The sequence below is a fragment of the Columba livia genome, chromosome 4 (genome assembly GCF_036013475.1).
Source record: "Columba livia isolate bColLiv1 breed racing homer chromosome 4, bColLiv1.pat.W.v2, whole genome shotgun sequence".
In the NCBI taxonomy this organism is placed as follows: Eukaryota; Metazoa; Chordata; class Aves; order Columbiformes; family Columbidae; genus Columba; species Columba livia.
Window position 1 is genome coordinate 28922336 of NC_088605.1, and position 27905 is coordinate 28950240.

Genomic DNA, 27905 nt, shown 5'->3' on the forward strand with positions numbered 1-27905 from the left:
AGCAATCTGTTTCAAAAATAGGAGAATCTGAGTACATTTACACAGTTTGGGCTTTTTTTTTGAAGGGCCTTCTTCTGCCTGATATTCCCAAGTAGGCGTTTACTTAAGAATTACTCACTAGTCAGATGCACACTGCTTGAGAGCAAAACTATTCATGTTTTGATATTGGACATTCACTCTCTTTTCTCCCCAGTGGTGAATTTGCCTACCATATGCAGGCAGAAGCATACGCCTGGAGAACAGAAGCCTTTTACTTCAAGCAACATGATTCACACAAATGCATGGACAGCAGGTGACAAGTTGCACTAGATATCGCTATGAATTACTTTACTCTGTGCATACAGGTAAGACTAATATATAATCACTACTTTTCACAGTATTGACACTCATTGGGTAAAGTATCAAACAGTGTTAAACAAGTCCACTAAAAAGCACTTTGAAAAGCAACTTTTAGGACCTTAAACTAGCTAGGACCTTCAAAAACAATCAACTAGAAGAGAAAATTGAGTGTTTAATTACATTGTGACCTGGATACATATAAATACTGCAGTGAAATTTCCATTGGCTTGCACCAACTTGAAAACATAAATGACCAAGTTAGGTTTAAATGCCCCAAAATTTAAAGTGTTTCTTTCATAGATTTACTTAACAGAAAAATGTCCATTCACCTACTGAAGAATTAATTTTCCTTTATCTTTTAAAGTATCAGAAAGCAGAATGTTCACAGACAGCAACTAAAGATGCTACCAGACTATGTTCACAATTATTGGGGGGAAATAAAGCATATTCTCAGGGGTGTGAAAATTAAAAATATGCCATCCTAATACCAGGCAGTACATACTCCTTATATTCCTCTAATAAAAGAGGGTAAAGCACCTGCCCACACCACCAGCCCACTTCTGGACCAACGTACAAGATCAGATAGTTGCTATCATTTCCAAAAATGCTTCAGCTTACACCAGTGCTGCTTCTGGAAAAGCTTCTAGTAGAAAATGGTATCAATAAGTCAGTGCAACAAACATCAGGAGTTCAAAATCAATTTTGTGTTCTATTGTGAAAAGAAGACAAAATTACAGTCACAAGCCACCGAGAATTAAGGGATCTGCAGAAAATATTCCTTTGTAAGTCCATATACAGACTTTAAGTCCATGCATAGAAAACTGGCAGTAATCACTTAAAGTCAAAGAAGTATGTCTTACTATGCAGTACTTAAGATAAAATGCTTATATATAAGCTACCTTATGACTTCCCATACGAACATGCATTTGGCTCTTCTCTTTTCCAAAGCAGACACACCAATACACAGAGGTATTAAGAGAAGAAAAAAAAAAGACCACAAGACAAGAGACTTAGACATTTTAAAAGAACAAAAAAAAAAATCCTCCTTCCCTTATCAGAATTTCTCAATAAACTTGCTGTGCTTCACTATCAGGGTTAATTTTTCGAATGGGTTGAATTAGCAGTCAGCTGAGCCTGTTGCAGTGTTTGAACTCATGGCCATCTCCATACTGTCAGTGTCAAAAAAAAAAAAAAAAAGAGTGTATCAAACACCTTTTGGTTAATACACAAAAGGAAGCAACCAGGTCTTTAAAGTACCCATCTGACTTTCTCTGATCATTTGTATTTGTGATTGAGCATGGCATATTACACTTACACAAAAACACCCATGGCAGGTCTTTATTTTGGTATTCAGTAATTCTCCCAAACCAAAGCCATTTCTCAGCACATACTTAGCTCTGCAGTATTCACCCAAATACCCATGGCCTTAAGAACAGTTAACTCCTACAATCAAACATGCCCTCCTTAAAAAAAATTAAAATAAAATAAAAAAGCAAACAACCAAGGACAGAAGAAAACCAGAAGTCCCATTATCAAGGTGCACAGCTAAACTTCCCTGGCATCAGAGCAGTGAACCACGGGAGCATTCCTCTTTGCAGTTCTCCCACTTCCCTTCCCATGGCAGGCAGACACCAACCTGACCCCACAAAAGGCCAGGTCTGCAGTTCTGTTGATTCAGCAGTCACCCAGGTATAACAGCACCCTAACTACACCCTGTGACACCCTAAAAGCTCTGCCTGTGGCTCTTACACAACAACCTCCCTAGGATCTAGGTTTCAAGAGTGAAGAACTTAGGGAGAATGGGGAGCCTATCTGCAGATGAAGGTTTTATTTTTTCAAAGCTAAACAATGACAGGAGTTGCAGATGTTTGCATAGTTCTGGACAGGCAAAGCTTCTTCATAGAACTGAATCTACAGTATCCCATGTCCTGGCCCAGATTTCCACTGAGCAAGGACATAGAGCCATACAACAGATTCTTCCACATTGTAAGTCAGCAGAGCACAAGCCATTTCTGATACAGAATCATTTAGAAGCTTTAATGCACCCATTGCATTCAATCTGTATTTACAGTCATGATTAGAGTGCAGCAGAACTCCATGTGAAAAGCTGCTGTCGTGAGATAAGTGCAAGAGCAAAGATAGTTACAGTTAAAGCTAGTGAATACCCCTGGGAACGCTGGATTTTGTCTCTACTTCAAAGTCCTGACATGAAACAAGACTTCGCACTAAACAGCTTAAAGTATTTCTTAAAAGTGTTCTGAGCACAGATGAAGTAGAAAATAAACAGTATGCAACCATAAATCACCAGAGAACATGACAATAAGCGTGCACTTAGAAACCAAATTACAGCCACACAGGCAATTTTAAGTCAATCTTCTGACTGCTTGGCTCTGCAGTTTTAATGTAGGTCTTTCAACTCTTTTACACAATTTAAACCACATAAAATGTATTGATAATCAGGCAGCAGTTCTTCCAGTTTTATTCAGATAAAGTTCAATTATGACCAAAAGCTTGCTAAAGCAAGTTGATGTGATGAAAATGTTTGCAAGTTAGCCTCCTAAATGAATGTGCCCTGTGTGCCTGATTACAATATACACCTCACAATAAAACCCAGCCCTTAACGTGTACCTTTTCTGCTGCAGATGTGATGAATCCCTTCCTGCTCTCTGAAAAGAAGTGGTGCTTGGGACCAAAGTATTTTCTCCTCACCAGTGAGGCACTCATTGCTTTGCCAGTAGAAATCAGTACACAAGGTCAGAAACACAGGAGAAGAAGAAACTAGCCCTTCCAGCAGCCATTTAAAACCTCAGCCCATCCCTGACGCAGCTGTAGCAATGCCGGCAATTACCTCAGAAATGAGATGCAGCTGGATTCAGCTCCCGAGTCACCTTTACAAAGCAAACAAGGAGAGGGAGGGTCTTTGGGTCTTATATGATGAAGTGGGGATGGGGGTGAACAAGTGATGCTGAAGGGAGGTGTAGAGTTAAAAGGCTGTCAGCTGGACAATCAGTCTACAAGGCCCTGTGGTTCCCTGCTGAAGTGCTGGGGGAGAGTATCTTCAGTTCAAAACAAAGTGTGTTATTGCAGCAGATGCTGAATTTGGATGTGTGAGCTAGGCGTGGTTTCTTTGGGAAACACCAACAAGAGCCTGGTGATAGTCATGACTGTGGAAAACCAGTCTGAAGATGGATCTGTGTATTTTGTTTATTCCATCTGCTTCTTCCAGGGCACCCTGCAGATGGGGGGATAAGAAAAGATCAGAGGAATTTTTTCTACCTGCTCTATATCTTCCTAGAACACAGCCATATATCTGTAGTTGCCATGTGTATGGCTAATAATGGAGCTTAGCAGAAAGGGAATGGGTTGAGATTAAAAGAACCGCTTAGCAAAGTATTGTGAATGTTTATCTTCTTCTTTTTCTGTCTCTTAGTTATGTGCATGGAATGACCTTGCCTGTATAATGATCTCTTTGCAGGTTTGTCACTGGAAATATCATTTGTATGAAGAACACTTATATATTTGTATTCATACTTCTGCATAATGGATGACCAAGTAATTGTAAAACCACTGCAAGATCACAGCACTATGATGAATTCAGGACCATATGATATTACAGTCGTATATATTCAGATAAGAGTGGGATTCCCATTTAAAAAGTGAGAAGCATTTTTTCTTTTATTTTAAATATGGCTGTTCTGCATGATCCTTATTCTTTGCTGGTGGTAAGTATGCATTCAGTATCTTTATTGTGTTTACACCTTCCTAAGGAAAATTAATCTTATGGAATCATTTAACAAAGCAGATGACATGAAGGTGTTCTCTTCAGGGAGAAGACAAGTCATTTCCTGTTTCACACGAAATGAATGGGGAAAAATAATGTCACGGCCAAGAGGCAAAAAGAATCAAACCTCAGTTTGTATGAATGATTCACAAATCATTCTTAGGGTGATGACTGTAGCAGCACACTTCACAGTGTGTCTTTGCTCCATGCACTTGGTTTTGCATCATTTGTAGAGTCAAAACAATTAAAAAGTACTTCACCCTCACACTCCCTGTAGGAATTCAGATGCTCAAGTAACTCTATCCTTTCTGGAACACATTAGTTTCACAACAGGTAAGCAGGAAGTGAAGACACTGAGTAATCCAGGAAGCAACGCAACACTTCTCATTGCTGAACGGGATACTTGGCCTTGATTTGAAATAAAAATATTCTACTTCTTTGTCCAAAACTATTTTCTAAAATGCCATAGATATACAATTGTAAGAGTTAAAGGAGACATCTCTCAAAGCAGTTTCAAACAGCTCACAGTGATTATGTAGAGCTTACTAGGAAGAGAAAGCTAAAGATCATATGAACTCTTAAGGGTAACTTTCTCATCTTTTGTCTCCATAGAGTATTCCTCTTTTCCACTAGGCAAGGAAAAACTATCCATCTGCTAATATATCCTATGGATTCAAGGCATAATTGATAGTCTTTAACTGTAATCAGCTGTATAGCACATTTTACAAAGAGACAGGGAAGTACATGCAAATCTGACCAAGTGTCTCCATTTAAAGCTGTGCTGTCAAACCCTTTTGCTCCTTTATGGAAGAAGATGAACATAGGAGATCTATTTTCCATTCTTTGGCCTGATACAGCTGTTAGTGCTGTTGCTAAATGCCAGTATTCATCTTTGAAGATAAGCTGCCCACATGTCTTTCTGGGGTTAGCCAGATGGCTGTCGTACGCTTCTGATGCACGACTGTAGTGTTAGTACAGGCTGAGTGGAACTAATGAGTGCAAGTGTGGGCGGGATGCTCAATGGCTTAAACATTTGTTTCTTTCTTCTGCTTTAGATTATACTGGTGGTCCACGCAGGCTAGCAACCTTTAACTTCAATTAAGGTTGTAGGTGTAGGATTCACACATTTTTTTCTCAATGTGTGGGTACTATTGAGAGCTAGCCTCATCGTACGTCACCATCAGATACATCATACTCATAACTACCTAAACCACACCTAAAACTATACTTTGTACTTCACACAAAAGTAAAGCAGGCTAAGATTTCTCATATAGTTACTATTCATATGTTCACAAAGTTACTTTAGAGGGTAGATACTTTCCCAGATCGTATTGCAAAACATCATTTAACAAGGACATACTGAATATTGACTAAAAATAGCCCCGCCTGTAAACCTTAAAAGCTATATCTTATTGGTTAGCTTGGCAATGCAGTTAGACAAGAACCTGCACTTCTTGAAACATTACAGATTCGTATATCTGATTTTCACTGCTGTTTTTTCTAAACCATGTTACTGTGCTTAATGATGCTATCAACAGCCTGAGAAGCAGCAATAGGGAACACAAGAGCTCTCCCAGGAGGGAAAGAGCACAGAACCCCAACAGTGAAGTAAGTCAACAAGAGCCTAAACAATCTGGCTGTTTTCTGTCAGAGTCAGGCTGAAACTGGCTCTTCCAAAGAAAACAAACCAAACCTTTCTGTTCCTCTAGCATTCTGCCTTGTCTATACAAAATCTGTTCACATTACACAAAGTTAAGGAAGAGAAACTATCTTTACCCCCAATAGTGGTCCATTAATTTTATGAAAAAAGTTGTCTCCTTCCAGGTATTTTTTAGACCTATAAAAATCACTGTCTTAAACAATTTACAGCTTTAGTCATCTTTTCACCTTAGCACTTCAAAATGGCCTCCCACAAACTATCAGTTTAAGTATAGAAATACTTAGGAGATAAGTTGTACTCATTCATATTTCATTTGTTTTACTAAAAATTAAACTGTAACTAAAATCATATGCCCTCCACTTTGCTAGGTATTTATACTCTTCCACTATTTCTCTCTTAAACTTTGTCAACACTAAGAAAAAATAAGGAGAGATAGACTGGTTTCCTAGGAAAATGAACCATATACAGCCACAGCAGAACTACCTTGGCTTACAGCCCAAACCACAAGGGTTATATTCTTCATTGCCACTCATAACTTTCAGCTTATGTTTTCCAGAGTTAAATTACTGAGTTAGACACCATAGTTCCTGCAGAAAATAGTGTAACACACTGTAAAGGGAGAGTTAGGAGTACCTGAATGGGACTTGCAACCACCAGCACAATGCCTGTAGAGAGGCTGAAGACAACACCCTGGGAACTCCAGAGAGAGGAATACGGTTGTATTCAGCCCTCTCTGAGACACATGCTCTTCCTTCCAGCTTGTGTGCATCTCCTCCCTCTGATACTGAGCTTCACAGTCTGGAAATCCTTCTCTAGACACTGGCACCTGCTCTGGGCAGCATTTGTCATTTCAAGTTCAGCAGAAGAAAATAAGTGGGATGTGGCTCTTCTTTCATCCCCCGAAGGATGCAGATCCAGTCTTATGGCTTGAGCTGATTTCTGAAAAGTAATTTTTAACTTTGATTCCACTCTTTCAGCATCCATGTCTGCCTTCTGTGTGCAAAACCTGACTTACTAGAGCTGCGACTGTCTCCTAACACTCCTTTTGCCTTGCTGCTACAAAGTACGTGGAGCACAGAGTGAGCCCATTTGCCTCCATCAGTTTCTATTTCCTGCGGTCCCAAAATGGAACCCCCTAAGTGTGTGTTGTCACCTTTGACTACTGTAGTAAAGGCAGCATTAATTATCAGTACTGTTCATTAGTAAAAAACTAGTAATGTTAGTCTTCTGTTTTCTGTTCTTTTTTGTTAAACATGAAGAATATGACAAAATCCTGTCTTACATAAGTAGTAACTACATTTTACTGTTTGTTTTTTCCTCTACAGCCAAAGTACTTTCCAAACCATTCCTGTTGTTGATAGGAGGAGGAAAGTAACTCTTTGAACCTTCAAAAAACAGTATTTTTCCAAAGTTTTCAGTCTCAAGTGAGTAGCGCTGAAATGCTTGGTTGTAACAAAGCAATCACAAGTACAAAGACTCGTGGCTTCGAGAAAATCAAAGCTGTCCGTATGAAACATTTTTGCCTTAGTTTGGATAATGAAAACCAACCCCAAGTTCTTGCAGTGAAGCATTCATTTTTCAAATTCTCGGTCAGGTGCCAGTTTGGGACAGCAGAGAAATCAGGATGTCACTGTAAAGCGGAAAGCCATCTGCTCCCACTGCCTACTAGTACAAGGTTTCCTGATGACGGTGGAGGTCAGCAGGTCTGCTTGTGCAAAGATACAGACCCTGCGGTCAGTAAAGCAGCACAACCTGAACACCTGAGAGGCAGCAGTAGGTTTTTACATAATTTCTTATGAATTCTGTTGAAGTCTCCAATTTTATAAGAAAACTTCAGCAGATTCATCCTTCTGGGATCATATTGATGTCAAAGATGTTATAGCATGAATTGTTTCAGTCCTGAGAAGCTAAGTAGCACTGGGCCTTAGTTATTCTAGGAACGGACAGCATTTATTAGTTCCCGGACATGCAGCTAATTTAAAAGTCTTACTCATAAAATATCTGCAACCGACTATCAGGCTTATCTTTAGTCTGTTAAAACAAGCAAAATTAGATGCCCATAAAAACCCACAGACATTATATGGTGTTTCCAAGCCACGTTATTTATGATAATCAGCAGCTGCGAAAGTGAAGCCCCTCTGCATAAATGCAGAAGGCATCTTTCCTGGCAGTTATTCATCAGACTGGACTCTGGAGTCGGCAGAGGCTCGAATGTGAATGACGAACCACACAGCAGCTCATTTGTGTGCCTGGAGCCTGGGGAAGGGCAGGCACAGCCCTGATTTTTAAACAAGGACACATAAACAGAGCCAAGATGCTGAAAGCCATCATTATAAAGTCTGAGACAAAATGAAACAACAATAACAAACAGTTGAGTAACCTTTTTTGAAGTGGATGTGCTCCTCTTTCACTGTTTTCTGAATCTCCCTAAATTTTGATTGGCTTTAGACTTGAAAGCAATTGGCAGACAGTCAAAATTTAAAATTGATGAAGTACAATTGGTCTGTTCATGGGATGCTTGGAAAAGAAAATAATGATCTTTCAGATAAAAATGTTCTGAGGAAGCTAAGCCACCATGTCAACAGATAAGAAAGCAAACAGTGGTACTGAAATGGCTGGAGCAAACAGTATTTAAAAGAAGGTTTTGTCCTGGAGGAGTTGTGGCAAATTCAGAAAGGTCTGTACTTGGTGATTTTAGGATGTTCTTTTATGCTGCCAGGACATGCTGGCAGTATAGCAAGGTCTACCGGGTCATACCTAATTTGTATTAATCACATTAGTCCAGAGGGGAGACCTGAAAAACTGCAGTTCATTGCCTGAAGGAATTACATGCCCTGTATTGATCCAAAAGCTAAAAAATGTCAGCCCTACCTAGCATAGTCTAAAAAAATGGCATACACACCCCTGCCCACCACCCCCTGACCCCCCACTCCGAAAATTAAAAAAACAAAAAACCCACACCAAAACTACCAAACACCGTTGAGGTAGCTGTGACCTGTGGACATATTCAAGATGATGGCACACAAAATATATGCAAGCTAAGCTCTCCTTGGCAAGATGTGGGACAGTGCTGTATCATTTTGTGCCTATCTCCTCCCTGCATGAGAAGCAGTGAACTTAACAGGACAGCTGCTGGGTCCAGGCTCAGCAAAGCACCTGGGCTCCTGATCCCAGCCTGGGTCCTGAGGGCAGCCTGAGAGATGTTAGGAGAGTGATGAGACTTCTGCAGTTCTGGGGCTTTGATTTGTATATCAAATTTGATCTACTTTTGCATGTGTATGTTTGAGATGCATGCCATTGTTGACTCAAGATCAGGTAGAAGTATGAGAGAAAAACTAAACATTTGTAACAACGTAATTCAAACTGTGACCTACCTGAGTATTTGAAAAACAACTCCTGTCTTCAACAATAAAACTGACAAGATTTGGTGATCAGTGGGACCAGCCTGAAAGAGAGTAGATTTAGATTGGACATAAGGAAGAGAAATTCATCACCATGAGGGTGGTGAGGCACTGGCACAGGCTGCCCAGAGAAGCTGTGGATGCCCCATCCCTGGAAGTGCTCAGGGCCAGGCTGGACGGGGCTTTGAGCAACCTGGTCTAGTGGAAGGTGTCCCTGCCCTTGGCAAGGGGGTTGGACTAGAGGCTTCTTGAGGCTCCCTTCCAACCCAAACCATTGTGTGATTCTACAGTTCTTTTCATGTTGGAGAATTAGCATTGTGGTACTTCATGGAGAAGGGTTTGGACATATGGTTAAAGCGCTTTAGCAAATCTCAGCCTCTTTATTGGCATCTGTCAGATAATAAATGTGTAATTCCTGGAGTAAAAATGTTAGTAATAACTTCCTTTCCCTTCCCTGCCAAAAAGTGCTGTTACAAGTAGAGGCATTAGATTTATAAGCCTACTCCAGAAGAGTCAATGTTCCCTTTGAATAGCCAAGCGACAGCTCAGAGGGACACGAGCCTGTGTGCAAGGCAAAGACTGGCCTTTTCCTAAGCAAAAATGTAGCAGCAGGGATGGAATTAAGTAAAGGATCTATTCTTATGGGTTTACCAGTTGTCTGCTGGAGCCATTTGAACAGGTTGGGGCAGTGAAGGGAGGGCAGCAGCCAGTGAGTGTTCATGTGCGGAGCTGGGGAGGGGATGGAAAATCTGTACCCAATAGGCACCTTTTCATCTTTCTCACTCTTTCCTTCCCAGTGGTGCCCAAATAGGGGACAAATCTTCCCATAAACAATAATCCTTTAGAAAGTGCTCAAGTATGGCTATTACTTAACTTCCTGATTAGCAGCAGTCACCACCTGCTACTCCTGCTCCTCATTGTCCAGCATAATGGAAGTGTTCATTTCCCTGCCCGTGAAAAGGTAATGGGAGGGGAGTCCCTCTTCTCTGTTTTGGCAAAAAGAGCAACAGTCCCTCCTTTTTTCCTGTAACTAATCCTAGACCATATTTATCCAAGAAAATAAAATTCTATTTCTGCTGACAAATAGCTGGATAAACCAGACTATTAATGCTAAAAAAGAAAGCCACAAAAGCAATCATCCTGGTCTCTTTGAACTGAGTTAAGGGTTCCTGCTGCAGGGCATTTTATTGCCTGACCATGGCTCTGAGATCCCAGAAAGCTCTAAGCAAAGGCAGTACATCCAATATTTTTGACACCTCAAATGTGCAAAGACTTTGCAAGGACTTCTGTTTTCTTCAAACCTTACTAGCTGAAGCTGCCAAGAGAGCTGCACATGTTGCCTCAAAAGACAGCTGTTAAAATAGTCTCCTTTGATCAAAATTCTTCCACGTTTATAGCTAGAGCAAGATAAAGTATTATAGGATTTTCTTAGCACGGACTGAAAAATCATAAAAATAACGAAACTTGCAAAACCTGAAACGTGCATTAGTCATGAGCGGGCATAACTTTTGAAATGTCAGTTAAAAGGAGACAACCCATGAATAGACTATGAGGATTTTCAGACTTTCTATTTCCCTAAAGTCCTCTTTTGTTTTACACTGGGAGTGGTGGTGTTTCTTCCGAGGGAAGCACAGGCAGGCAGTAGATTAGTCCTTATTTAGATGGTAAGTTCCAGCCTATTTGAATTGTATTAAGCATTCTCCTTACTTCTGTGGGATTTGTCATAAATCTTGAGTAAATATACTTAGCACAATCTCAAAGACTGAAGTTTTGATTTCTCAGAGGGCTCAAATCTTTAAGCCTTAAAACTTCTCTTGTTTAAGAGAGATAAAGCAAAAGAATCTACTTGTCAAAACAAACACGGGGGGAAAAAACCCTCAGTACAACCCTAGACATTATCTCAATGGGAAGTGGCACTCATTCGGGGCTTTTCGGTAGCATTCTTTGCCCAGGAGTGAAATCTATTATAGGAATTAGTACTGCCCCTTAAAATGGTAGCATCACTAAGAAGCAAATGAATCCTACTCTCTTTCCCTCTGTTTTCCTATCCATTCTCCTTCTTCTAAACAGTATTCAAAGGTTTCTTCAAAGGTCTTCATCCTATCTTTGTTGCCATGGTCTCTCACAGAGTTGAAACAACATTTTCAAAACTAATGCCTGCTCTAAATGCATTGTTGTTGGGATGCTGAGTCAGTTCTCTCATGACTAGAGTGAAAGAAAAAGAATCTTTGAAAATCGGTTTTAACATTCAACTAACCTGAATGGGGAAAAGCAAGACATCTATATGCTGCTAGACAGAAGCGAAACTTTTCAGGGGTGAGATGCCTTGTCTTTTGGGGAAGAAAATCAAATTGCCTTGAGGTTTTTGTGTCAGCTACGCTGGTTTTACTCTTTCTTTTTATTCATACCAGACCTGAGAAAGACAATTGCTTCTCAGAAGGAAAAACAAAACAAAACCAAAAAAAAACCCCAAACAACATAGAAGAATCCTGTTGATTGTCACACACCTCTCCCCCAACTAAATCCTTGCTGGGGGGTGACAGGGGATGCTTGGTATGCACCAGGCAGGGCTGGTTTGGCATGGTTGAAATGAGTGGGGGGAAATGATGAAGCAGCACCATTATTCCTAAGGGAACTAACAAGATATTTTGCTTGTATTCAGCTTTTCTGTTTGCCTCTCTTGTTTAACTACTAGCTTGTTCATTGAGACAAGGTCCATCTCTAGCACATATATTTGTACAGCACATAGGAAAACAAGCTTACTATCCTAATTTGAACTTTTAAACTTTACTATCTAAATAGGAATACTTATTTGTTACATAAATTAGAGCATCACACACTTCACATGTGCCTTTCAAGAAAAGACAAGATCTTGGTTATATCAACTTTAAATTGTTTTTAGCTGCCTGGCTTCAATTTTTTATACATCTTTTGAACATTTGTCCTTAGCCCTTGGTCTGGCATGACATACTGAATTCTGTATATCTGTTCATTATTCCTAGGGGAGGAATTTTCATGAAAATTCTATTGCTCTATGTATATGTCTCAACTAAGGAAACTCTATTCATCTGTCTCCAGAAAATTTCACCTTTATGAAACAGATGATGACTTTGCCAGAGACTTTCTGGACATTGTAGCAACTGAAGGTTTTACAACCTACATTTGTAACATGGGTCATAAACTGAATGAAGGAAAAAAACCCTGTAGATCATTACAGTGCTTTTGAAAACAACCCTTCATCTTCAGGAAAAAAATCACAGTTCAATGGCAAAAGATGTTTGTGGCAGCTTATTAAGGGTAAAATGCAGCCTCCCTTGCTATTCATATCTCTCCAGATCAGGGAATTCAGGTTGTGAATGAGGAAAAGCTCGACAAGGATCTTAAAACACAGTGAAAGAGCTTGTTGTGGGTCTTGGTCTCTGAGATAGATGATGGACTGAATATTGGAGTGTTTCAGGATGCAAAAAGAAGAGTAAAACGGGGCAAGAGTTCTTCCTGTAACTGAAAAACCTCCTGAGAGTAACAGCGCATTCATTAAACGGGAGTGGGAAAGAGCTTCCCAATTGTTCATCCTGCAGGGTGACCGTGGACACACTAAAACAGAGCTGGTGGTCATGGGGTTTGCTGTTTCCAAAGCTGTCCACATTTTAGAAGGTTTAAAGGCATTCCTAAAGACTGCATGCAGACTACATTTTGTGTATACTCCTCCTGTTCCTTTTTTTCCCCCTTTTCTCTCTGACCACGTCACTTTTTTTCCCCATGCTTTTAATTCACATAGCACTCCTCTTCTCACCTCTAAATCCTTTCCCTCCTGGTCTTCACAGTTTCCTCTTTTGCTTTTTATTTCTGTGCTGTTTTTCTTCCTTTTGTCATAATTTGTTATTTTGCACTAAACTTTACCCTTCCATGTTCTCCTAAATTTCACCCTCCCAAAACTTTCTTCTTTCCCTTTTCTAGTCTGTTTTTGGCTTTACAGTCTTTCTTTCACACTGTTTGTACACTGTTGCTGAGGCTTCTATGGTCTTTTTAAGGTTTCCTCTATTTATTTCCAATCTCTGATCAGACGTATCAACACATCAATCCTATAGCCTAATCTGCTGTGCACCCTCCTTCCTAATCTACCTACCTCGACATCTGAAATCCATTTCTCCAACTAATTTCTTTTTTGGATACTAGTGCTACACATCAACATTTTTATCTTGACTTCCCACTGTTCAGATCTTTACGGGTTCATTTATTTTCTGTCCAATAAGCACCTATTCTAACAAGTAAATTCTCTGATCTCCTCGCTAAGTATTTCAGTATCCTCATCCTCTTCCTAAACGGGCTGCTATTTTTTTTTTGCCCACTTGACCAAAATCTCCCACCATCAGAGATCAAGAATGAAATGGAGAACACTCTCTGCTTGCCAGCCTGGTTTTTCCCCACCCTGTTCCTTCCTCATAGCTTGTGGACTTCCTATGGAAATCGTGTTTTCCCCAGGGAACCATCAGTGGGAGCCCCAGAGCCACAGGCAGAGGACAGCAATGCCTCTCATGCCAGCTGTGCTGCAACCACAGACGCTTTCGCTCCCGACAGGTCGCAACAGAAGAGGTAAGAGCTCTCATCCTCACCCCCATCCTCACGACACAACTGGCTCTGTCCTCTTCTCCTCCTCAGGCAGATTCACCGGCTGCCATAGCACCACCACCAGCAGAAAACATGGCAAGGCTTAGCCCACAATCAAAGACCCCACCAATGTGTCATAGGAGTTCACATGAGTGTCTGGCTGCTGGGGAAGGGCTAAGAGCTAGAATAGCAAGGGTATTTCAGGTCAGGCCTGAGGCGAATTAGCAGACAAGTTGTGAAGCTTACACAACATGTGGCCACATTATGTGTGGCTCCAGTCAGCACTAATAGCCTGTCATTGAGCTCCATGTTTAAACAATTTGAGCAAACAGCAAACACAGAAGATGGGAGGAGGGAAAAAGGCCTTCGAGGAATAAGAAACATCAGGCTACTTAGTTCACTTGGCAAGCAAATATTGCAGCGGTGAGGACAACAGAGTACCTAATAGGTAGAGATGTGACCCAGTTCCTACCATGCAAAAGTAACGTCATACGAAACCAAATATAAATAAATTGTCCAATTTTAAAATTCACTCAGCCAGCAATTTTTAGAGCTACATGGGAAACTTATTGTTGGTTTAGGCTGTGACTGATCATGTGAATTATCTGAAAGAGAAGAGAATATGGTTTTGGTTTAGCAGGAAGAAAACCAAAAAAAAAGGGGAGAACAGGAGGAAAAAGAAAAGCAAGTTTTAGTAACAACAAAGAGTACAATTCAACCACATCCACATAAATAACATTGATACTAGTGTTAGGAAGTAAATATAAAAACATTTTAAAATAGAAGAACTTAGAAACCATACTGCATTGTTTAGTATGAAAATAATAGCCTTTTGAGCCAGTACTGCTAGAGAACGTATTTAATCCAGTGCAGAATTGGCTATGAAACCATCCACTCTACCATGGGAATGCTTAGCTCAATATCTGGTAGGTTGCCAGCCATTTAAAATGTTTTTGTGTTGGTTTAATGATTGTTCCCATGAGCACTGATGGTAAGGGTTGACATTAATTAAAATACTAAGTCATCAGAGCTTGCATTGTGGAGAGGAGGAGAATGAGCTGGATCCAATTGTCTTCAAGGTTTCTTTGGCCTTCCACATTTTTCTCTTAGATGCACCATACATGCCAAGTATCCTCTTAGCTGAGGTAGAACAATGTAAACAGACTGTCTTTGCAAATATAAAGTAATCTTTTTAGGTTTTTCACACAGTTTCATGTAACTGATTAGAGAACACTCATTAAAATCAGCTAATCATGTAATGTGGCTGTGTTCTGAATGCTAAACAAAATGCCTAAGTGAAAGAATTTTTAAAACACTGTCTGCTCTCTTAATTTATTTCTACTGTATACTCAATGGCACACAATGCAGTAGGAATTCTAGGCCCTGTCCTCATTAACCTCAAGACTCATTATCTCATTTAAAAACAGGCCCTTTCCATAGAGCGTGTTGGAAAAGGTATGAAAAAGCATATTAAAGATAATGCATTTGGGCACACGCTCTTGAAACACGATGAAGGATTTTGCTTAGAACTGTGAAATTAATACAGAATGGCATGACATCCTGAGTAAGACCCACTGCTAAAATGATCTTTGCATGCCTTGGATCAAATAGCCATCCTTACGCATTTCTCTCATTTTCTTAAATAACTACTCAAGATCCAGACCTCCCGAGGCACACAAACAGGAATAAGTCACTTAATACCTGGAGTCCTCCAAAGGTCTGGTAGAGAATGAGTAAAGAGGCTGAGCTTCTCTACTCCTCCCACTTATTCAGCAGTCCTAAGTGCCCATCCTACTGGCAGGAGCTTAATACTGCAGAGAGTGAGAGTGCAAGAAGCGAAGTTTATGCTACACATAATGTGATCAACAGCCAAAGAATGAAGTCCTCCGTCTTGAACAACGTGGAGCAACGTGAAGAAGCAAGCTGAGCCTACATAAATGCCATGGGACACTTTCACAACAAGTAATACACAGCATAAAGTAGACTGCTGATCCCAATGCAAAAGGCAGAGAGACCCTTTCCATTTCAAAACACCTTTGCTCCTTTGGATCACAAGTCAGGCAATACTGTGACTTTGGATCATCTGCCTGTATCAGGAGAAAACCAAAACCTGGAAGAGGTGCCTGAAGCCATTTACTGTCCCAACTCATTCACTAGCATGTGGCAGGCACAGGGCTCACGCTGCTCCCCTGTGACCCTGGGGGGCCATGTAACAGAGGTCCTGGTCTCTGAATATCTGCAGTGCAAGCACCAAGGTGCTTTGCAAGTACTGACATCACTTGGCAAAGGTTTTTTTACCTTGCTTGTGGACGTAGACCAAGGTCTTCTCCATGCCATCCCGACAACAAACAGGGAACAAGGGCTTAGATCATCACAGGCAGAAGATTTGTGTGATGGCAAATCCTGGCGGATGGGAACACTCTTTGGCTTTTTGGTGTGAATGTTCTCTGAATAATCTTTTCATATAAAAAGTCCCAGGTCTTTGAGTCCTTCAAGAGCTCATGTATGCAACATGGAAGAGCAAAAACAGCCAAAGGAGACCTTTATCCACATACATGTGCGATATCCTCCTGGGGCTTGTCTTCAACAAAGCCATCTCTGAACAGCAGGTTAAAAGGCTTTGGGTGGGATTTTTTTTTTAATTAATATTAAAGTGTTGGTTTTTCTTGTTTGGTGAGGGTTTGTTGCCTTTTTTTTTTTTTTTTGAGGGGGACTGTTTGTTTTTAAAAGCGCAGGAAGACTTGGAGGGCTCGGGCGGTGCCCTGGCAGTTCCACTGCCCCTCACCAAGGGAGCGGGCTCTCAGCCTGGCCATAGCAGTGCATGGGAAAAGCAGGTCAGGCTGCGCTTCTGCACCCCGGCGGGAGCCCCGGGGAGCCGGTGTCCTGTGCAGGCGCCCAGGGCATCACTGTAGAGCCTGAGGCCACGTTTCTGCAGCTCCGCAGAGCCTTCCCTCCTCTTCCCCTCGGCCGGCCCTGCCTTTGGCTGGAAGGGGCAGCCAGGCGCGGAGGAGAAAAGCAGGGCCGGCTGCGAGCGCGGCAGCCCGGAGGGGCCGGCGGGAGGGGGCCCGGTGGCAGCTCCAGCGGCGGGAGGGGGCCCCGGGTCCCCCGGCAGCCCCGGCGGGGTAATCCGCGGAGCGGGCGCAGCGAGTGGGTGGTCCGGGCGGCCGGAGGAGCGGGCTCTCCCCGCGGCCCCGGCGCCGGCCCGAGGCCGCTGCCGCAGCTGGGCCGGAGGCGGCCCGCAGACCGCTCTCGGCACATTTCTTCATTTCTCACTTGAGTGCCCTTCTTTAGTTCCCTTTCAACTGCCCACTTTATATCGGCTTCATTACACCACCGCTCCATTTGTAATGTAAATGGGGAAACTCGGGGAAGTTTTTCTTTTGGCCTTGTCTACGGAAGAATACCGAGAGGTATTCAAAACGTATTAACACAAATCAATGGCACCAATAAAAGCAAAATCTCCTTAGCAACATAATCTTGATTGCAAAAGGAGAACTGAGAGCATTTAGCAGAACAGTGGCCCACATGGAATACGCATTTGTCTAGAAGAATGCAGCACAAAGCCTAAAAGAGAGATGCTGAAAAAATCCAAAATTAACTCACACTGAACAGTTACTCTTTTTTTCAAAAGTACACAATTGGCTACATTAAATCTATCGTGCGCTTTTCTGCTCAGCAACATTGTATCATACCGCTTTGGAAGCGCAAATTACAACAGCCGGAATGCGGCTTCCCAGCGGCGGGCAGAGCAGCCTCCCCACGCACACACACCGCACAGCTGCACGCAGCACCCACGGACACTCCACACACTATACATGCACGCATTATGAAGCGGCTGTTGAGATCTCCATACCAGGGTAACCAAAGAGCTGTAAAATGTTTCAGGCAAAGAAAAGCGGCTGGTCGATGGGAAGCAAGACCTTGGAGCGCTGGAGAGCGCAGGGTTAGTTTTTTGTTCGTAAGGTTCACGTTAACCAGCATTTCATCTCTGATAGTCTCAAAAATACATAAATTACATAGATGGGAATGATCGTGTCTCAATAAATGGTGTCTGCCTTAACTAGCTGAAAGCATATCTTGTTTGAAAGCACTAGTGTATAAAGAAAACACGTACAAACAGCTTCAACATGACTGCTCAACCCTAGTGGTGATACATATAATAAATCCTGCTACCATTAGGGCTTGAAAAGCTTCAAGAACTCCAAGCGCAAACTTAATGAAAAGCCAGTTTGAAACACTTTCAGGCAGGCAATCCCTCTGAATTTGGTAACTCTAGCCCCAGAGTCACCTAAATTACCCCAAACCATTTTTTTTTCTTTTTCCTGATTTAGACTGAAAGTATCAACTGGAAATTAGAACAGACCATTGCACTGCAAGGCAGAAGTTTCTAGGGTTTTTCTTTTTCCTCCTCTCCCTACCATGCTCCCCCTCCCCCCCAACATATTGGATATATGAAAAACGGTAACGCTTAGTAGATAGGTTAACAATTCTTTTATTAGTTTATAATACATACAGCTTAAGAAATGCTTTTAAAAAATTATATTGGAGTCCAATTCTGGGTCAGGTCAGGAAAAAACAATGCTGATGTATTAAATAATATTCTAGAATTCAACAATAGATTCACTTCAGTAATTTAGCAGACATGGTTAAATACTCTTAAATATGCATATATACAATTGTGCAGACTTTAAAAAAAAAAGTCCTTTTCTTCCTATCTTCTCCCAAAGCCGAGCACCCTGTGAACACAGTACTGGCCTCTAAGCTTTCAGTCTCTCGGCCAGACTTAAAATATTCGAAGAGGAATGTTACAATAGCGGAAATCACAGCAACCTTATCTTCCTAAACTCTGTATGAGACAAGACACCCAACAGGCAAAATTACCATCATGTATCCATAAATAGCAGCTTCCTTAATATCCAGTTCTAGGTTAAATTACTGCTTACACATTTTTTGCCTGAAATGGATTTTTAACATACTCCAAAATATTGCGGTTTAAGTTTGCTTTCTTGAAAGATAACATCCCTTCAGCGACTTATTTATCATTACTGTTTCGTACATTTAACATTTTTTTCCCCAAGCACATACAATTAGATGCAAATCTCTGTGAATTCTTTTAAAGCAATATGAATTACACAGGGCCAATTCAGCACACAACACATAGGCACTGTTCTGTTGTTTACCATTCTCTTTAAAATGTGTTGTTGGAATTAGTTCGGTGTTCTGATTGTCATACTCAGTCTTTTATGAAAACAAGAATCCGAGTCAGACTTTTCAAATCAGGAGCAAATGATTTGAACAATTTCTTGTTACCTGACTGAACCAAACTGTCCATTGACAACATTAACAGGGATGCACAGTGCATATACTAACAAGTTTGAAAGCCTGTTGCAAGCACAGAAGGATCAGAGATAAACATTTAGAGTGGATGAGATATTTATATTGGTACAATGAAATCAGTTTAAACACAGAGCCACTAAAAATACCAGTTATATGGCATCAGGATATCTGACTTTTCGAAAAATTTCTAAACACGATTTAAAAACTGGCTTCACAAACCTAAACCGCTGTAACAGACAAAAATCTTTACGTAACTATCAAGCCTAGTTTTCAGCATGAGGTAAGGAAACTTTCAATGATTAAGTTTGTTGGGCTTGTTCGTTGGTTTGTTTTTTGGGGGGGTTGGGGGAGAGTGTGGTGCAGAGCATGTTTCAATAAACGTTACAAAACCTACTATCTGCCCTGCAAAAGGGAACATTTGTCAACAGTTCCCTTCACCATAAAAGCTACAACTAACTACAAAAGTCTTCCTTACTCACCTGAACGTAAATTATCCTCACTGGATCCTCCCCCTGGGCCTTAGATACACTGTCACATGACAGGAGCTGTCTGGACAAGGCAAGAATTTTCTTTGGGAACAATTAGCCGTGCATTGCAGGCTCCAGCTTAGGAAAAGACTCTTCTGCAATCGCTGCGCAGCTCTCATCAGCGATTCTGGTTTGATCTGGATATTTTAAACTAAGAGATGCTGAGTTTAGAAGGAAGCTTACCTCAAAATCTGCATAATAGCAGAACTGTCTATCAATTAGGGCATAATCAAAATAAACCAGTAACACACTTGTTAAAATTAAAAAAAGTGTCTGAGAAGACAGTCTATATAATTACTTAGAGGGATTGCTAGCTTTTAATTTAATTATTCGATACTATTTCATTCAGGTCAAAACTACTTTCCATCACAAACAGAAAATTCCAAACCTAATTCCCAAATTCAATCTTTGGGTGGTGTTTCTCCTAATTCCTGTTTCATCTTTTCCCTCACTAAATCTTTCCTAATGGTCTGCTGTGTTCTGAGGAGTCAAGCATCTACAAATCTTTTTTCAATAAGGTAAATCTTAATGAAATATTAATGAGCTAAACAAAGTAGAATAATCTTTTAAAAGGACATCTTCTATGAAAACAATACAATCTAGTTTATAAAATATGTATTACCCAGGTGTCATGTAGTGGAGATACACACACCAGCAGAACAAGTGTCGAAATAGGAAGTTTCATGCAAGGGTTCTTTTCATTTTAAAAAAAATGGCCTCTAATTCAGCCCACGCTGACTGAAACGTCAGCATGCAAAAAGATGAAGTTCAAAAACTAATGAACTGCAAAATACTGTTACCAACAAAACAACCCAAATGCATATCTGTAAGTAATTAAGAATAAATGCATGGTGTTTTCAGCAGTGCATTTTTTTGCTTCTAGAGTACTTCTCCCCTTGAAACATTTCCACTTGCTTAAGAATTACACCAGTAACTCGATTCACCCAGCCGGCAGAGAGCTTTACAAAGAATAGACACAGGAATTAAGAAGGTAGCACCATTAGAACTAATCACTCCATCCAAATCAGCAAAAAAACCCCACCAAACTTCATTTATCCTTATACAACATACTTTGACATTCAGCAGACTAATAAAACAGGGTAAAGGGAGCTGTCATAGCTGTATACTGGTAACATTCATAATGGTCATGCACATTACAATCAGAAGTTTTCTAGGGTGCTGTTTGCAAAGTAAGCCTTCATGCAGTTAGGCATTCAGCTCATTAACTCCATTTCTGTATTTCCTATTAGTCCCTGAGAAGTTAATATTTCTACCTACAATATGGCTATTAAAGGCATTATAACGATCATACATTTTTAGCTGTTTGCAATAAAAATGCAACGTGGCTTTAGGGAGAAGCAGCACAGAAATTACAGGAAATTAGCGGTGATTAATATAGATCTTATTTCTAAAATGCATTCTCTTCATAAGCAAGGTTGCTGAAGAGCAACATAAATGATTTTAGTCACAGATACAAAACTAGCCAGCGACACTTACCCTTAATAAGTCACTACTGTGAATCCAAGACATTTGGGGCTCCGAGACGTCTCTAATTGAACATTTCCTTTACACAATATCATCTGGATTTTGACCTAATGTAGGGTCATCATGATCCTTCTTTTAATTACACAACAGCAGTGCTGGGAGAACTTAAAAAGAACCAGGGATTTTCTTTGCTTAATAAGTCTGTTGCCTCTTCAATTAAAGTGATCTCTTTAAATTGTTCAGAATTCAAATGGGGTTTTTTGGTGCACGATTTGCATTGTTGCCAGCTGCTCAAAAACCATAAGCTACGGCTCCCAAGACAAGGGGACCAATTTAAAATTAAGACTTTGGAGTGGGGGTGGAGGGAAGGGAATAAGGACAACTTCTTTTTCTTTGCCTTCTGGCTTGTTACAGACTGCATTTTAAAGCTCTTCCTACAATCTTCAGGGTTAAATAATGACACTGAGAAAAAAAATGAAAACTGACTTTTAAGTAAGCATGTATCTCAGAGACAGAGTATTACGTTTAAACACCATGGCCTCGAGATTCACAAAAATGTATCATTTAACAAATTGATTCAGAGATTATAATTTAAGTGCTGTGAGAAGTTTTTACAATCTAGTTGATTTTGAGTATTGTGGGGAATTTTGCATTTGCATACATTGGTTACACAAAGTAGTAATTTTTGTTTGTAATAGCTCAGTAGTAGTCTTTTTAATAAACTATCTCCATACACATTTTAATTTCTGCTGTAGTCTGCCCAACTCAGCAAAAACTTCAAATCATAGCTATTTAACAACAGATGAGCTCTGCAGAATTCTTCACGTATGGTCAGACAGAAAGCCTTTCTCCTTTAGGACTTATTTCTACTTATTTCTACGTATCACTAAAAGGTTAAAAATAATTTAATTTGGTTGTATTTCAGTAAGAAAGGAATTTTTATTGGCCAGTTAATGGCCACTATAACTAAAAATAATAATAATTAGCTTTCACAGTGAGCCATAGATGCCTTTACTATTAGTTTTTCAGGCTAAAGGTAAAACGGACATAATTAGTATCATTTGTTAAATTATTAATATCAAGTGGGTACCTAACTCTTACTATTCAAGAAAACTGGAAATAGAAAAGGTTATTTTTAGAAATTGCTGAGCTGCAAGAAGCTGAACAAGTTAGCACAATGTAATACTTTTTTCAGCAAAGAGTAGGCTATGCCCTGGAGGTCCAACTACAGCTTCTGGCCTGCTCAAACCTCAAACTGTTGCAACTTCATCCTCTGCCAACTGGACCGAAAAAAAAAAAAAAGGTAATATATGTCTTCTCACTAGCGTACAAAATAAATAGATTCAGTATTTTAGAAACAACATCAAAGGATAATCCTGAAGACTGCTGCAGGCATTAAACAGTTGATTAAAGTTCCTGCCATGTTCAATTTCTATCATTGTAATTAATGAATCGAAAGGGATTATATGAAAATGTTTTATAACATTCTTACCAGGTGAATGTACTACCTCATCAAGAGAGTAACACTTTTGAGCAAAACTCACATATATAAATATGTGTGTGTATATATATATATACACACACACACACATACACACACACACATATATATGTATATGCAGTTTCTCAAGTTTCCTGGTTGCATTTTAAGTCAGAGACATTGTTTCAACAAGATATCAGAAATGCTTTAAGGGGTGATTAGTCTGGGCTCCTTACCAAGAGAGTTAACTATTTATTTGCTCAGAGCTCTACTTTGGATCCCTATAATAGAATTCTTAGAGAGAAACAGTTAAAATATCAAAATGCCTGCTAATCAGGCACATGACTGCAGATGCACCTAAAAGTAGAGAAGATCTTAAACAGCACTAGTGCTTATGTGGAAGCTTTACTAACAAGATACTCTTTGTAAACCGGCAAGCCACACTCTATCCACTGCTCTGGTTTGAGCACGTATCATGCTCAAATTAGCTTTACTGTAGGTAGGTTTCGACGCTGCTGGCAAGGTATTTGTGTCACAGAATGTAGTCTGGAAAGTCTGGGTAGTAAACTAAAGTGAATAGCTCACGCTGAATGCAGTGCTGCTATGAACGTATCACAAGTCACATCAAATCTCCCCCTCCTCGCCAATGAACTACCAGTGGAAAACTGCATCCGTGACACAAACCTATCTACACAGTCAACTGAAAATTTTCATAATAAAATCTAGGCCTTGTATGGGTCAATAGTCATTTTATTGGAAACTGACACTTGAAGAAATCAACATATATTTCTGTTCATCAGTATTTATCACCAGTTCAATTGCAACCTCTCCCCTGCACCTCCATCCTCCACAACCCCCGCTGCCCCCAGCACTGGCTGCTGCTAAAGCTTCTGGGTGAGCGGAGGAGCGCTGCAGATCCAGATTTGTGGTAAAGAAGAGGCCGAAGTTGATTTATAAAAAATTATAACCACTTACTTTGGAGAGAAATGGCTGTGGGACACAGTAGACTGAGGCAGCACAAAACCAATATTTGTTAATTTAAAAACATATCTCCGTCTAGTCAAAAAAACACACTTGTATGCTTGTGTGAAAAGCAGAGCTGAGCTATTTTCAACGTAAACAGCAGGAATCCACAGACAAAAGCTGAGCAAAGGATGAGTTTTGGGAACTGATACAGAGGGCTTAGATTTAAGAAAACTTAACACTTTCCAGACCACTCCCACTGTCAACAATTTAGGAATATAATACTCACTAGAGAATATTTTAAAGATAATAAATATTTTGTAGACATAGAAAAATAGTTCACAGCATCAGGGTACCTGTAATGTATTACCTTGAAATAAAACTTGTATTTAAAAGATTAAAAAGAGAAGATTATTCTTGTAGTGGTATCATCTGTTCATTCATACAAATATTAAGCAGAATATATCTGTTTTTTCATATATTCACATTATTGCTTGCTACCACAACTGTACAAGGAACATATTCTTAACTTACATTATTGTTCATGTACAGTAATTTTAGATATCTAATGCAAACTTAAAAATGTTTGAGTTGCAGTTAAAAAACTATAATGTGTTAAGATATGTACAACTAAGATACAAGTAGAAGAAACTAAATAGAACTGGCCTGACCCATGCATACACCACATATCCAGTGAAAAAAAAGTCTTATACTTGTGCAGAAAATAAGCTTTGTAAACCAAAATGAGCAGAAACAAGGGTGCAATAAATAGTTACCTAACACACTTAAACTTACACTGTTGCCCAGTGTATGCTGCATTTGTCTCTGGAGCTGTACTGCTCACAATTTCTTCAATCACTTTTTTCTGTTTATGTGGCTTCAAAACAACAAAAAACAAACCCACCCCGAAAGGTCCTCTTGCACAATAGTTTTTAATAAAACAAGTCCTTCTGCACCCCTGTGTACAGGATCTTGTAAACAATAGGAATAAAGCTGATAGGTGGCATTAGCCTGAATTAAAACAGCTACATTATAAACTGTAATACTAATATATTTTTGTGATTTTTAATCCTACTAACCAGATGCATGCAATTCTCTCAGTGATTCTCCTAGTCTAAGTAATATAATTCTACTTTGCTGCTTTTTATCTTTTAACCTTTAAATTAGGACTTTTTCAGAACCAGCTGACAGGGCTTCTTCATGAAAAACACAGATTTCTACTAATGCAGTGACATTTGGGTTTCAAAAAGAACTTTATCTCCTGCTTTTGCTGGAAGAGGCTAGCCAATATCCTAAAAAGAAATAAAAATATTTACAGCTGACTAGTCGCTGACAAAAGTTTAGGAAGATCTTCGAAGGTACTTCAGCATGTAAACAAATGATTAAAAGGACTTAAACAATGTACAGTCAATTAGTTGTGTCATTTGGGGATAAAAAAATACCTGCTCACTTGTACACCATTTTCAGCTGTGTATTTATAGTAATATATATGTACACATATGCGCACACACATATAAAAGACTCTTAGAAAATTAAGATACGTTAATAAACAGAAATAGTAAGATAACAATAACTTAAGTAGTAGTTAACATTTGCATGAAATGACTTTGCCAAGTTTGACCAAATGCACTTTGACACGCTCTTATTAAAAAGAAAAAAAGGGGGGGGGGGGGGAGGGGGAAAGAACAAAAAAAAAAAACAAACAACACACAAACAAAAATGAAACAAACCAAAAAATAACGAAAAACACCACAAGATTCTGTAGAACCAATGCTATGTCACCACCAGGAGAGCACCAAGCAAGGCACCATTGGAAAGACAACATACTTTAATAAGTCTCTATAAATAAATCAAATGCTAATCTGGTCGAAAAATCGGTGTCTTTGGTAAAAATTCTATAAGGATGACCTGTATAAAAAGAAAACAAATATATATTAAATGGAAGCTGGCAGCAATCCTATTATCTATCAAAATGATAATTCACATGCTCTTTTTTTTTTTTATTAAGTACATCAAGTCATGATGACGATTAAAGGCAACAGTGCTAAGGATTTTATTTACTTGTAAGGGGAGCTTGCCTTTCTAAGAAGTTAAAACAATTTTTAACTGGTTTTGATTGTAAAGGAGAACACAGCTTGGCTGCTTAGAGGGTAAACACTTCTATCTCTGATAGCATACGGAACATCAGAAAAGTAGAAGTCTCTGATTATACTTCTAAGGCAAACTCTTTTGAAATAAACTTATACACCTGATTTTGATGTTATCTTTAGAGATATTCAGAAGTTACTTATTGTTAGAAATGATGCAAACTGCTCAAAATCCCTTGATCACTGATATGAGCCAACCCCTGAATGCTTCGGATATACCAGGGCTTCTGATACTCAGGCAAGGTTTCCAAAGGGGAGCAAGAAGCAAAGCTGGAACACTGTCTTTAAGCCAAAGGTGTAAAATATATTTAATTTATTTAATTATTTATGTAATTTAGTATCTACAACAGTGGATTTAGAACACCATGTTGGCAAAGCACAAAGTTTTGGGTACCAGAGTCTAATTTAAATGATCTGTATTAAAAAAAAAAAAAAGACTACAATGTATTTATTATTTAAAATCAAATCATGAACAAAATGTTACTGGCAGTTTTCAAGAGACTAGGACTAGCAACTTGGTTTGCTGAAAATGAGAAAATGGTACAGAAAAGTTTGGTAAAAAAATTTCTCATCAAATATACCCAGAGGTACTATGGTAGACATTACACAAACTGAAAATAAAATCTTTGACCTTTATCCTGTAAAACTATATGCCTATGCTTACATATTACCAATGTAAGCAGGTAAGTTGATTTTAAATTGTATTTATAGAATGAATGTTCACCTGTAAGTGTTGCTGAGCCATAGTATTTACAAACTAGCATTGTATGTGTTTTTTTTCAATTTAATCTGCAACACATCAGATGTGACAATGTTTTCCTGTAGAAAAACAAAATTTGCAGCGAACTAAAAACCCTTCACTTAGGTAAACCTAAAAATCTACTTTCTGAAATTTGCTTTATTCCATTTTCAGTCACATTTCATATATCTAAACAAAAAAGTTGTGGAACAGATGTTACAAAGAGTCTACTTATGCAGCAAAATGAAGAGTTTCTGTAAAAAACGTGGTTTAAATATTTTACGTTTCAGGTTATAAAAAAGATCTAATGTAGAAACAGGAAAAAAGGGAAGACAAAAAGAAAAATATTATTTCAATATAATTTACTATTATTTAATTACTTTTTAAATGCTTATATGCATGATAGCTTTGTTGTTTCAAAGCACAGACGAAGTACCACGTAATGAAAGATCACAGATAAGCTGGAACTAATACCGTAAATATTTCTCAAGGGTTAATCTTTTTTTTTAAAGTGAACCCTATCGGCTACTTACCAGAGCATTAAAAGAAATTATGCAAATTCTAATGTTTCTTACACTTCAGCAGCTTAATTTCATCCTATTCTGTTTACCTCCAAGATATTTTGAAAATGGAAATAAAAACAGTACCAAAAAAACAGCAAAAAGTTTGCAGGCTCATCAAACTGAAGTCCCACATTGGTCGTCATTCATTTTAAACCACTTCTCACTGTGTATTTCCAAGATGGGCTTATGGAGTCTCAAAGACAGAAATAAGTTAGAACTCCAGAGACTGACTTAAAAATATTTTAGTGACACCAATTGCAGATAAAGATACTTTGAAGACAGTTGACGTAAGGGGTAGTTGAAATCTAAAAAGGCTAAAGGTTTCTTAAGCTCCAACAGCTTTGTTGAAAGGTCTTCTTCCATACTTTTAGACTTCATTAGCATTATATAAAACAGCCATATCTGACTTGCTGCGTAACCAAAGTTGTGGTTATTCTTTATACAGCATCTAAAATTTCACACTCCATCAGCACATGCTCAAGCTATTTTATCTTGGCAATTAATTTATTATTTTTCAGAACACAGTGAAGCCTTGTTTTCAAGTCATTCATAACTTTATAAATCAGTCCTGCACATGAAACCATGCATCTGTGAACCGTAGAAAATCCTTGCACTCAGGCGATTAAGCTCCTGACACCTTTACTGATTAATAATCATGAAAAGAATAAGATCAGAAGCAAAATAAATGATCATTTAATAGAGAAACTCACAAAACAGCCCTTTAACTTACATATTCCATCATGTTATTCGTTTCACATTTCCTTTTGCTTAGTCTCCAATGCAAGCACAGCTAGACAAGGAGGAAAGAAAAAGAAGAAAAATGAGCTGTATTTTATTGCAGCACACAGACTAGCCCATTTGTCCACCTTTCATAT

The 27905-nt window shown here is 39.2% G+C and overlaps 1 protein-coding gene across 1 annotated transcript in view; it reads right to left on the reverse strand.

The window, feature by feature from the left end:
• Positions 1-18265: 18265 nt before the first annotated feature.
• CHIC2 (cysteine rich hydrophobic domain 2) overlaps positions 18266-27905 on the reverse strand; it is a 32984-nt gene continuing 23344 nt past the window's right edge. The window contains exons 5-6 of the mRNA XM_065060897.1: positions 27761-27820; positions 18266-25489 (exon numbers count right to left, since the gene is read on the reverse strand). Of these exons, the coding sequence (XP_064916969.1) occupies positions 25439-25489; positions 27761-27820 (111 nt within the window). The 3' untranslated portion in view covers positions 18266-25438. The remainder of the gene's footprint in view (positions 25490-27760; positions 27821-27905) is intronic.